Here is a 12,824-nt window from a genome sequence, read left to right on the forward strand (position 1 = left end):
TGAGACTACTTGGCAAATGCCAACCCTGTTTCAACTGCTGATAAAAATTTCTGACGCAATTACAGATTAAGTTCACAGCAACAGCTCAAATTTTTGCCGGTGATTACAACTGGCACCGTACCAAACACAGAGCAGCGGCAGAGAACGGCTCCCGCAGCCTGCCCAGAGCTCAGAGGGTAAAAGCCCTGGGTACCCTACGCCAACGGCATCACCGCGGTCACACCCCACAGGCGGACAGAGCCAACTTACAATCTTGCATAAAAGTCACAAAACTCTTTGTAGAGCTTTATGTCACTGTGCCTACGCTGCAGTTTTGACACTGGTTTCTCGCCTTCGTTTCCCGCAGGGTTGTGGCCATCGCGAGCGACCTCGTGGGCGATCTCCTCGTCCTCCGGGATCGCGTAGGGGTAAGCTCTGCGCTGGAAGTCCATGTCTCTCTAATTGCTGTCACGGGCGTGTATATTCTGTGCTTAGACTGCAAAGGAGCTGAAGGCAAAGGCGGCTAAAGAATATGCTGGGCTTCCCCTGGTTCCCAGACGAAGCGATTGACTTTCACAGCTCCGTGTCACTGAGCCAGACCTACCCAGAGCCCTGCCAGAGCTTCAAGTTAAAAGCTGGGCTGTGGAGAAGCACATTCCAGCGCCAGGCTGTCATGCAGCCCGGATGCTGGAAAGGGGCTTCGCTGCCGGCTGATGATAGAAGAAATCTTTTCGGGCCTGGGAGAGCTGTTTTATGAGCAACCTATGTGAGCGAACATGTTCCCCGGTGTCCGCAGCTCCTGGCTGCTGAGGGGTGGATTCCAACAACACTTTATCATGGGCAAAACAGCAAGGTAAAGCAACAGGAGGAGACTGCTGTCATTAGGTAAATATTGTTTTAACACCACGGCACAGTAATTACACTGTAAAAATGGCCTTTAATGCTCCTCTTCCATCTTCTAAGTCGTATGTGCCGAATATATCTCTAGGCATCTCCCTTCTTATCAGCACTTCGGAGAAGGCGTAGATACAGGGGGACAGTTTGTTTTCTGTTTTGCCTCGCAGGCCATTAGCTGAACTGCCAACTATGTTATAATGGGCAGCTGATGAAGGAGTTAAAATGGAGCTTGGTTTTCAGTGCTGTGTTCAGAGCAATTACCCAGTGCAAGAACGCTCCACAGGGTTGAACACCAAAAGTACTTTATAGTGGGTATTAGGGAACACAGAGAGCAAGACAGGGAAAAAAGGAGAAATAATGAAAATTTATCATTCCTTAACCACAGAATGCCCTACTGATGTGGCAGTTATTTTATGGTTACAAACCTATGGTGTGCTGCTTACTAGGGGAGGCACCGGCAGCCACGGGCCTGCACTCCCGAAATGCTTGGGGCAGGCAGCTTCCAGGAATGTGTAACACCAAGCCAAAACAAAAAGGGGTTTTGGAAAGCGGTCTCTTGCATGGAACTGACTCAGCCTCGTTAGCAATCGGTGAGGCAGCAAAGCCACATGCACTTTGTGCTGGTGACACACGGCGTCTTGGCAGCCAAGGAACTTGCCGGCCTGAGAGGGAGCAGGGAAAGCGGAGGAGGACAGGAAGAAGACTAGAGGGAACACGCAGAGAAATGAGAAACAGATGACAAAGGACATGACAGAAATCCCAGTCAAGGCTACTACGTGTTCATATGCCTTCAGCACCTAAATAAAAATAATCCTTAAGCCTCTAGCAGAGGGTTTATGTCATGACTACTTTGCACCACACCTCTCAGCACTGGCTGAGGTGGCCGAGCTAGCGCCCAGCAGAGGGCAAGGCCGAGACCCCTCAGGGCTCACACCTCACTGTCTTCCCATCACCTGGCCACCACAACACCACAATTCTGCTGAAAAGCAAACAGGCCAGATGTTGGGAATGGGTTTGGTCAGGTGTCTTCTGCTTCACTCCTCTTGGTAGCCCCCCACATGCCACAGGACATGGTGGCCGGTGGGGCTGAGGCGGCGTGGCCCTGAGCTCAAGCCCTGTTTTTGTTTGCTCCAGGTGGAGCAAGAAGATGTCCATCCAAAAAGCCTGATTTCATTGCCCCAGCTTTGTCCAAGGGGCAGCCCTGCGAGGCACGGCAACTCCATACATGCAGTAAGCAGAAGCAGCCTTGTTCTCCAGGCCTCTGGCCACTGCTGCCAGCAGAGTTATTCCCGACTCGTTTCCCATTAGGGAAGAAAGGAGCGTGCCAGGAGTTTAAAAAGGGCCTTCCTGCTACTGAAACTAAACACATCTTCTACGGGGATGGTCTGGCAATCCACAAATGCAGAGCAGCTGGCCATCTTTCTCTCCTTTTTGTCATTTTGCTGGAGACTTGCTGCCAAGATCTGAACCGGGCTGTTAAAAACGCTTTGTATTTTCACTAGGAGTTTGTAAGTTTCCCCACGGTGCAGCAGGGGAGAAAAGGTAGGCAGGAAGGAAGACGACAGAGTGGCTCCTCCTGGCACACGGGGATCTGCTCAGCAGCCAAAGGTGAGGTGACAAAGGAAGCAGCAGGGAGAGGAAGGGAAGCGTCCCGCTGCTGTTGTGAAAAACAGCAGCAAAACAAATGTGAAATGTGCTGCTTTATTGTCTCGGAGGGAAAACTGCCTCCTGTCTCCCTCCAGGAAAGCCCACGCTGGTGGCAGCCCACAGGGACTCTTACCGAGACGGCTCGGTGGCTGGTGAGCCTTGCTTCGTTCCCCAAATAGATGCGCCGAGCGGTCAGGGCTCCAAACAAGGTGCTTGGCAAAGGCAGCTGCCGCTTGGCAGCCTGCCCTCATGCCCCCGAAATAACGCTGCCCGCCCCGTGCAAACCTGCTGCATCACCGCCGCTTTCGGAGGCCACGCACTCCATCGGGATGTGCGGGCGATTCACCAACAGTCACGGTGCAGCCCTCCCCTTCCCACAGAGGTAGGGATGATTTCAAGTTCCCCCTATTGAACACGGATGGCACGCAGCGATCCTCGCACGCAAAACGCAGAACAAGCAGAGTGGGAGCTTTGCTGCGAAACAGGCGTGACCCTGGAGCGCCTTGCGCCGAGTTCTGCACCAACCTTTTGAAGTGCTAATTGGTTTTTCGTGTCTTTTTTTTTTTTCCACTGGAATTGGAAACACTCTTGGGTTCTGGTTCCTGCAATCGCTCGTCTCTTAAGCAATAAAATTCTTTCTACGTTAAACGGGTCTCTTAAGGCAACTGGAAAGAAGGTATAAATCTCTTCCGTAATAAAGATGTACGCTGTAGGTGGGATTTTCGTGTGTGCTCAGCACTACCCTGATTCTGCTGAAAAGGATGGAAAACCATCTCGAAACCACTGCAATAAAAACCAGGTGAATTCCGAGTGCTCCTAAAAGTTTCATCCTTTACCTTTAGCCACAAGAAATATGATTAAGCTTCTGCGGTGGGAGTTTAAGCAGGGCAAACAAAAAGACAACTCTGGCTGTTTCAGATACTTCAATAGAAACGTATTCTAGTATAAACATGTCCAAAAAATGCTTTGGTCTCTGCAAGCAGAGAGGGTTCACATTCCATCACTTCATAAGGAAATGAATACGACTGCAATAAACAGGTACGCAGCACCTTCCCACACAACAGCTTTCATTGGTCATGGGAGCACGGTGAAAAAGCAGTCTCTAGCAGGATTCACAGAAAGGCAGTGTGATAGTTAGCTCTGGGACTCCTCAGGTGTCCACAATATTGAAAAAAATATATTGTATTTTCTTCCTGTTAATTGCAAACGTTACCAAATGAAGCCGTGTTTTGCGTCAAACAAGGGATGACTTCTTGTGTGTACAGATACTTGATCCTCTTTAAAAGGGCCATCTCTTCCTCCCCCACTACTATTTTTGCAGCCTCTACAGACATGAAAATCAAAACAGAAATGTCACACAGGAGAAGCTCACCAGTGCTCTAGCAAACCTGTGTTACGTGAGATACGGCATCCCCTCAGTTGTTCTTTAAACACCTCTCCCTGTGCTGTTAGCCGTATGTGTACCTCCCCATGCTAAATGTACTGTGCTCAGACTCTTCCAACTCAATCCATTTTAAAGCCTTTAAAGATGTAATTACACTAATGCATTTCATTTAACATCATTTCTATCCCCGTGCCTAATTTAAGACCAATAAAAAAGGTCAGCTACTCAGTGCTAGGGACTGCATATCCAACGTCTCGAAGAGACTCCCTCTAGGAAACAAATCTTTTCGAGAATAATGAGACAAAATCAGGCCCACCAAGCTCAAAGGCCTCTTTCTGTTTGGATACACCACAGTGAACTTCACAGTGAGAACAGATTGTGGTCAGGCAATTGCAAGCAAATTACAGCTACGTGTATGTGTGCTCCTCATCCATTGCTTCAGGAACAAATCTAAAACCCAAACACATAAAAGTGTATGAGGTTGATTTTTGCATTTTCTGACATTTGAAACCCTAGGAAGATGCTGCACTGCCGTGCTTCTCTCCAGAATACCCGTTTGCTGCCTCCAGTATTCAGTTCATGTCATCTCTCCCTGAAATTCACCAGAAATGCTTTCCTGAATGTGAAGGCAAGCATCAGCCTCCCCTAGCTGGAACTGATGTTACGTTACAAGCCGAGCCCTCTGACCTGAACAGTTCACCCGGGAGCTATAATTAATACCTTGACTAAACATAACGCCCAGGCTACCAGGAAAGACGTCCAGAATGTCCACGAAGCTCCTTATAGGGCTGAGATAAGTGTCAGCAGCAGGCTTTCTGGCTCTAGCCAACGCTCTTATTATAGCAGCGTCTCCACTGGAGACACCGTGCCGAGGACTGACCTTCAGCCAAGCTGCCAAGGGGCAGCCCTCACCTCTCTCCCGAGTCCTCTTCAGTGCTGCTGCCAACCTGCACCTTCAGCAGCGTAGCCTCTCTGGCCATTTTTCACCTTCATTAAGTTTGTTTTTCTGGTCTCGGGCTTACAGCGATGACGTTTTTCACGGCCCGAATTAAACAATTTGTTTGGGGTAGTAGGCAGCATGTGGTAAAGGAAACATCTTTTCAGCTGCTGCTCTTTTAATTCTCTCATATACAAATTAAACCATAATCGTGAGTCATTCTGGGGTTTGGTTTCCCATTTTTTCTCTTCACATGCTCACTGCAGCATCACCTGGCTTTAAAAACAGCAGAAGGGAAGGCAGCTGAGCCATCTGCAGTCATTACAACAAAAATTAAACACCAGCACTAATATTCAGCAGCTGAAGGAGAATAACCAGAAGTGATTTGCACTCCTATGAATCGAGCATGACTCATATATTGACAAATAAAGCTAATGCAGAATAACAGCACCTTTAGACTCCATTATTATGGTCATAAAATTTTGGGTAATACTAAGGGAGGATCTTCATCTTGTAGCAGCCATTTCAAGGAAGGAAGCATGAAAGAATTTCAGTACCAGTTACCGAAAAGCATTACTTGGCAAGCATCTCCCAAACCAAAGCCTATGGTAAGCTTTTTTTTTCTTTTAGTTTTCACCCCAGCAGTTGTCCAATCCTAAGTGAGTAAAGCAGGAGTGAATGAATCCAAAACGTGCATGTGATGCCACAAGCAAGATTGTGAGGAAAGATGGAAAAATTCAGGCTCACAACAGAATATTTCTGGGATTATCTGAGGGAGCAGAGCTGGGGATCACCCAGGTTATTTGGAAGTGAAGGGAAGGGTGAGCAAAGGCAGAGCTTTCTGCTTTGGATCAGACGGGCTCGAGCCCTGCCAAACCTCCCTCCTTTTGTTACATGACACTGAGTGTGTGGGTATGATGTGAGGATTAGCTAAAGAAAGGAATGCAGCTTAGAAGTAAGCAACTGCTTGTACACTTCAGGCAAAATTCACTACCCGCAGCCTGGTCGCTCTTGGAGCTATCCCAAGGCTGCAGTGCTGGCGTGCACTTCTGGAAAAGAAGAAAATATGTAAGGAACAGCTTCTAAAATGTAACAGAAATACAGTGTGTGCTTCAGTCTTTGAGATGAGCGAGGAGGAATGTACAAAACAACGTAACGAAAAGCCAAATATCAAGCCAGACAAAGAGCTTGCAATGCAAACTTTCCATACGGAACAAGAACTAGACCAGCCAGGGCAGTTTTGAGTCATAAGTCTGAGTGGGTAACATTTTTCTAATAGCTGCATAGGAACAGAGTTCAAGAGGTATACCGAACCTGGCATCAAGAGCTTTATGACCTATGGAGAGCGTGGCATGCATGGATCCAACATGCTGGAAGAGACAACATTTTCATCTTCATCCATTCATTCCCTGCTGGAAGAACTTGAATCTTTTGGATGTTTTATTTAAAAAGGCACAGCTGACAAATGCTGCCAGGTATCACTGGCTTTGTGCCAACATGTTACCTACTTTTTATTTTGGTGAGGCTGATGGCTAATAGCTTTCACTTAATTTTCCTTGAGCTCTATCCTGGCCAGTAGAGCCGACAGAAAAAGCAGAAAAGCTACAGGGAAATGCCACGGAAGTCATAAAACAAGTCCCTCCTGTTGGGAAAAAAGCTCTACTCAGATAAATCATGAAGTTTCATCCTGTTGATATATCAAGATGCATCCCAGGATGCCTTACAATCTTCTGGCACATGTGCCATCCAGAAGCAGTGCGCACGGAGTGTTACATATGAAACCATCACTTCAAAATGCCACCAAGAACTACCTAAAATCATCTAAAAGGCCCACCTGCTCTGTCTGCCCCTGTCAGAGGCAAGGTGCTTGGCAAGCTGGAGCTGCTCCCGTGCCCAGAGAGCAAGAGGCAAGAGGCATGCGGGTCTCCGGAGGTCACCGTGCCTGCCAGCGCTGCATTTTTGTGGAGCAGCTGCGAGACCACAGGAAGAGAGAAACGGGAGGGCAACCCGCTCCTGCACCCTGTGAACTTGTTCTCCCCGATGCCTGCACGTTGGCAATTTTTAGCGAGTGGTGGCACTCACGTGGGATTTAGCTTTCTCTCCTCTGCAGAAGTATTTCCATGCGTAAACTCAGTCCAGCGCGACAGACTGCACTCAAAGGAGAACCTAATTAGAAGGAGGAATAACGAGCGATCGCATCACGTTTTCTGTAAAGAACACCTTTGATAAGATGTTATCAAAACACGTGAAGTCAAAAGCAAAAATAAATCCACAACTTCTGTTTACCCAACCGATGCTGCCAGAGCAACCAAAATACTAATTGCTCTAATCATCGAAGCCGAACCGATTCATTGAAATCACAGCTTATGGCAAGGAGGCAAGCGTAAGAGGAACACCGGTAATTGCTCGGTTTTCCGTCATGCAGGCAGCTACCTCCGGTCATTCGGAGTCACGGGAGGTGATAATCAGAGCGAGCAAGTCAAACCGAATTGCTCTGCAGCTATTATGCAATCTCAAAGACAAGGGGTGAGCGAGGAGGCAAGAAAAAAAAAAAAAAGGGTGTGTTCATTGTGAGCTATTTTAACCCCTAAAGCAATGAAAAGTGCGGCACAATTGAAAAGCGAGGCCTCCAGTCATTTGGGTATCTCCAACTAGGGTGCAACACAAATTCCAAGTATCGGAGTATTAATATGTAAGCATGAAGTGTATTTTTGCTGGCTGGGAGTTGCTATAATTAATAACGTTAATAACGCAATGCTGCATTTACATGGACAAATCCTCTCTTCAATTAGAGCACCTAGCAGATGAGCCAAAGTGTTTTTTTATTTGGGAGTTACAAAGCGTCTGATCCAAACAAATATTTCGAGGTCCCAACTCTATTACTCCAGCAGAGCTTCTAACCACAACAATGATGAACTGTACTTTTCTTGTGGCTGAACATTTATTTCCAAGCTCTTGCTGATTTAATACGTTGGTCTATCTTTTTATTTTTATTTTTTTTTTTAACCAATATATTGAATAATTCCTGCTGGAGTTGCTGATACGGGCACCACGAGGAAGCAGAACATCCCCCTACTGACAGAGGTTAAGTAAATGTTATTGTTTGCGATGCTATTAAGAAATGCTGCCAGTGGAAATCAAATCTGCGGTGGCTTCCAGTTACAGAGCTTTTCCTTCTGCCTTCCCCAGTGCCCTGAGGGGGCTGAAAGCCCAACAAGGTCTCTAGTTCCCGAAACTGGAGGAGACCCATGGCCTCGCACAACTCCCAAAATGTGGCATCTCAAAAGCTGAGGCAGGCGCTCAGCCCTACCGCACTGCCATTGTTTTGTTGTTTTTGTTTCTTTTTTTTTCCATGTATTTCTTCTTATACTCACCTACGAGCTTTGCTGCGCGGAGCCTATCCCCCCAAGGCTCAGTGGGCTGTAGGAATGTGCTTATGTCTCCTGTTTTCATCTGCGAGGGAGTCTTTGTGCCTGAGATTTTGGGGCACATCCACATGCCTTCCAGCCCGGAGCCGGTGTGCGCAGGCAGGCGGGAGCCTGAATGGACCCGGCAGAAGGCTGCCTGCACCTACCCACGCAGACGTACCCGTCAGCTTCGGCAGCACAGCCCAAAGGGGCCAAAAGGGTTTCTGCCAACGCAGAAACCATCCACGGAGCTTTCTGCACAGGAGAACGGAGCAGTGAGCTGCCCGGGTGACTGACAGCCACCGCATGAACCTTGCCCATTGATCAAAGTAATTTTAAGTGTAGTTATTAGAAAGAGAATTGCCCCTGCTTTTCCCAATGCCTTGTATTAGCTTGGAAATCGATATTATCAATTTTTCAGAGGAATCACCATATTTCTTACAAAGTGCATGAGAAAAGAAGGGGAACGTGCAAAACCAGCGAGCATGCTGCCACTGCTAAGTGACTCCTAACGATTGATCAGAAATGTATGCTTACAATTTCCTTCGCATCCTGTTCGCTGAGAAAAGCGAGAAAGAGTAGCTCAGCACAGAGTTAGTTGTGTTTTTTTTTTTAAACCCCGTTTCTAAAGACAGGGCGAGACAAGATTTATCAGCGATGCTTGCGCCGGATCAATATAGCTGGAAAAGAACAAGTCCTTCCCTCTGTGCTGAAAACACAATAATAATAATAATAATAGCAGTAATGAAGCAGATGATTTCTCAGCTGGCATGCAGATCGATGAGGGCCACCTGTGCTCCAGGCAGGGCTCAATGCTCTTCCAGCTCTGTGCCCAGGGAACATCCTGGACAGCCACAGTTCAAGCCTCCATCAGGCAGGGAAGAGAGCATCCCTGCCCCAGCAGAGGCATAAACCAAGCACCTTCTTGCACTGTGTACATTCAAAGAAAGGGTGAGCTGTCAGACCAGCTTCGACATGAGGTGGCCAGGCTCCAGTTCCCTATAAAGTCAGTAAAGCTACCAGGAGGAGGGGACGTGCCCTCAGAGGGCAATTTCCTTCCATACAAGCTTTCTATGAGGGTGATGAGTGTGGGGCTTGCTATTTATGGCTGTGGGTGGCCTCAGTTTCCTCCATCGGCTGTGCTGGTGCTCCCCAGCCCCCTCGTGTCCTCACCGCTGCTGGTGGGACAGCTCAGCTGCTGGGTCACCACGCTGCCAAAGCAGCTGGGGCAGTGACTAAGTGGGAACGAGCGAAACCATGCATTAAATCAAGCTCTGCTGCTTGTGAATTAGGCCCTGTATGTTGCCAGAGCTGTGTGAGATGAGTTCCTCTCAAGATGACCCAGCACCTACTTGCTAAAGCAGGACTCTGCTGGAGAGACTCGGTGAGGTGTAAGAATGCATTTATCAGCTCTTACTCTACGCTGCAATCTGACAAATTAGGAAACCTAACAGCAAGAGCCAAACTGTATTGCTGTGCTCCTTCCTGGAAAACACCGAGGGAAACGTGCTTAGAGACTGACTCATCATAAACCGAGTAGCAGACCTGAAAGACAACGACGGGGGTCAAACCTTTGGCTGAAGCGACACCAATGGCCACAGATGCAGAAGCTGAAGATTGGCTTCCCGTTACGGAGCTCCGAATCCCACAGCACACGACCTATCACGAAGTTATGTCAACATAAGACATTAGTTTTATACCTCAAAGGATCCAGAGCTGCAATTACAGCCGTATTTGCAGCATGGAGAGGCTGCAGACATCATGTATGGCTTCAGCAGACGGTGATTTTAACTATTATTTTTTTAATACAGAAATTCTCAGAGGATGCCCTAAGAAGATGAGCAACTCAAGCACATTTTGACCCAAGATCAGAAAAACAGGATAGTTTGGGATAGTTTAACCGGGAAAGTAACTTAGGGTAAACTGCTCCTCAGGGGGCTGATGTTACCTAGCACATTTGGACGTAAAAAAAAAAAAAAAAAAAAAAAAAAGAAGCTAAACAAGAAGCTGGGGAGAAAAACTACAGGAGGGCAGGCAAAGCCAGGGAGGATGGCAAGCTGTATTCAGCAGAGATGAAAGAAACCTCCTGTCTTTCTTGCAGACTCTAGATACTCAGAAAGTATGTGCTAAGGACAGGCATTTAAGTGTCACTGGGCTGGGGGCAGACGTGAAAAAAGCCAGATGTTTCCAGTTTTAGAAAATTAAAGGATTTTTCCTCTTCACTCCGTTTGCTCCTTGCCCTGTTGTTCTGTCATTATTTTGTATTTACAACGCCTCATCCTTTTGTCACGGAGAATGCAGCAGAAACCATAAAACCAGGCTGCCTGGCAACACCGGCTGAAATATAACAAAACGGGTTAGGAAGAAGCAAGGTCCAGTTCGACCACGCACCCGCTGAGCCGCCAGCAGTACCAGAGGAGCCCTCTCCTCCGCGGCACCGTGCTGGCAGCATCCTCCAGCCACGCTCTGCTCGCCTCCTGCACCTCAAGCACCAGATCTGGGTTGTAAAGGCCTCGATTTGGCATTTCCTCTGCTTGCATTTTATTTCGTAAGACTGATCCTTGTCTCGTATTTGTCTTGAACAGGAAGAAGCTCAGGAAAGGATCAAAACACCCAGATTTACGCCACCGGTGCAAGGCAACCTCCCCCTGCCCACACAGGGCTCCATTCCCACCTTGGCCACGCACACAGCAGGCGGCTGGAGGCAAGAGAGACACCAGGGCTTATTTTCATATGTAAGCTTTAAAAAGCAGCTTTCGCTTCCGTAACTAGAGTCTTCCTCACAGCTAGTTTTGCATAAAGGAAACTAAGCACAAATAGTCAAGAGTCTCTGCGCATCTTTCTCTAGCAAGTGTGAGTAGTCTTCAGTCTATGATCATACGAGTATGATACTATTAATGCTAGTGAAAGTCCATCTAAGCAATCAACTCAGAATTAATACTCTATATAGATGCCAAGGACATGTATCAGAGCCACAAGGTGCCACATTACTAGAAATGACTCAATGTTTCGGGTATATTGTGGCAAATAACCTCAACAGGCTACCATAATACGTTTTGCCACAATATTTTTAAAGGGAGGTGCTCAGCAAATCCCCCAAATCTGACCTCCCATCCTTCTGGAACTGCTATGAGGGTAATGAAAGTGCAGTGCCAAAACCCATGTAAGTTACAAACCCTTCCAATGTGATGCATGAGTATCAACAACGAAAAATAATCTATAAATAAACCCCAAGAAAAGGCACTAGGGGATAGGAAGCGCTTCCTCTCCGACGATGCTTTTGTTAGCATTTACACAAGAATCCTGTTCCGGGGAGCCTGAAGTAGAAGCCGACGGCTTTTGCAGGGGTTGGGGGGAATTAAAAAGAAATTCAACCTCGCATTTTCACTTGCTCACGTTGTTCACAACCCCTCACCCTTTCTGCTCCGAGCAGAGGCTTTGTGAAAATTCCCCGCGCCGGCTCGCGAGGCGGGCAGCCCCGTGAGATAAGCCCAGCCACCGAGCGAGCGAGCGGCTTTCCGATTTTCGGGTGCCCTTCCTGCCCCGAGGTCAGGCCTTCTTCACCTCCACAACCAAGGTGCCTGACGTCCCGAAACCCCAGGGAGCTGCCCAACCCCTCTGTCCTCCCCGGCGTGGTGCCAAAATGGGCTTCACACCACACCGGGCCAGGCCGTGAGGTGACAACCCCTGGCTCCCTCCCGCCGGCCGACGCCACACCGCTGCTGCCCGGAGAGGAGGCACACCACCACCGGGACCCCGCGTGTCCCCTCTCGTCCCTCCTGTGCCTTTTCCCCAAGTGCTTCGGGGCTGTTTCTCCGCACACGTGCGGAGCAGCGCTGGCATTTCGCTCTCTGCAAGCCCCGACACCGTCACCAGCCGGCCCTGCACTCACCTCAGCTTCTCCTCCTGACAGCCAGGCTGCCCCACGCTATCCGGACGATCCCGTCTCCTCCTGTACAGACCCGACTGTGACAGCTCTTTCAGCTGCAAGGCCGTCATATTCCTCTACCTGGAAGTTTGTTGCTTTTTTTTTTTTTTTTTTTTCCTTTTGGTAAGGGTTGGGGGGTTGGCTTCGGCTTGGATTTCCCCCCCTCCTTCCAGATGTGGCTGCCAAGATGCCCGGAGAGAAGCGGCTCGGCGCCTGCACACCTGCGCCCGCCGGAGCCGTGAAACCTCCGCAGGCAGGCAGGCAGGCAGGCAGGCAGCCGCTCGGCTTCCTGTTCCTCATAGGTACACACCCTCCTGCAGGGCACCACGTTTCCTTGATCACTTTATCACACCTCGGGGATGGCCGCCACAAGCTCACCGGGTGCCCCAAGGGGCTCTGCTGTGCTCCCACCCGGACAGGAGCGACTCCGGCGTGCGCTGTGCGAACACCGCAGCCCTTCCAGAGCCGTCTGGAAGTAGCCAAAAAAGAAAATCCACCGGGCTGTAATGGGCTAGAAAGTCTTCCCCACTGTAATTTAGCACACAAAGGAGCTCATTAGTGCTATAAAAGTGCGGAGCTACTCAAGCATGCCAGCAAACTCCAGAGATTAATCCAGCAAAAAAAATTGTGCGGCAAGGAAACTTC

The 12,824-nt window shown here is 48.7% G+C and overlaps 1 protein-coding gene across 4 annotated transcripts in view; it reads right to left on the bottom strand.

Moving 5' to 3' along the window:
* The window catches only part of LIMS1 (LIM zinc finger domain containing 1), a 61,505-nt gene that overhangs the window by 19,890 nt on the left and 28,791 nt on the right, over positions 1 to 12,824 (bottom strand). For 2 of the 4 annotated variants that reach the window (XM_084306131.1, XM_084306130.1), the window contains exon 1: positions 250 to 523. The exons of the other annotated variants lie outside the window; for them this stretch is intronic. In XM_084306131.1, coding sequence (XP_084162257.1) covers positions 250 to 431 — 182 coding nt within the window. In that variant the 5' untranslated portion in view covers positions 432 to 523. Of the gene's footprint in view, positions 1 to 249; positions 524 to 12,824 lie in introns of those variants that run through there. 4 annotated transcript variants of the gene reach the window in all.

Source organism: Netta rufina (assembly GCF_964035555.1).
Source record: "Netta rufina genome assembly, chromosome: 1".
Classification (NCBI taxonomy): Eukaryota; Metazoa; Chordata; class Aves; order Anseriformes; family Anatidae; genus Netta; species Netta rufina.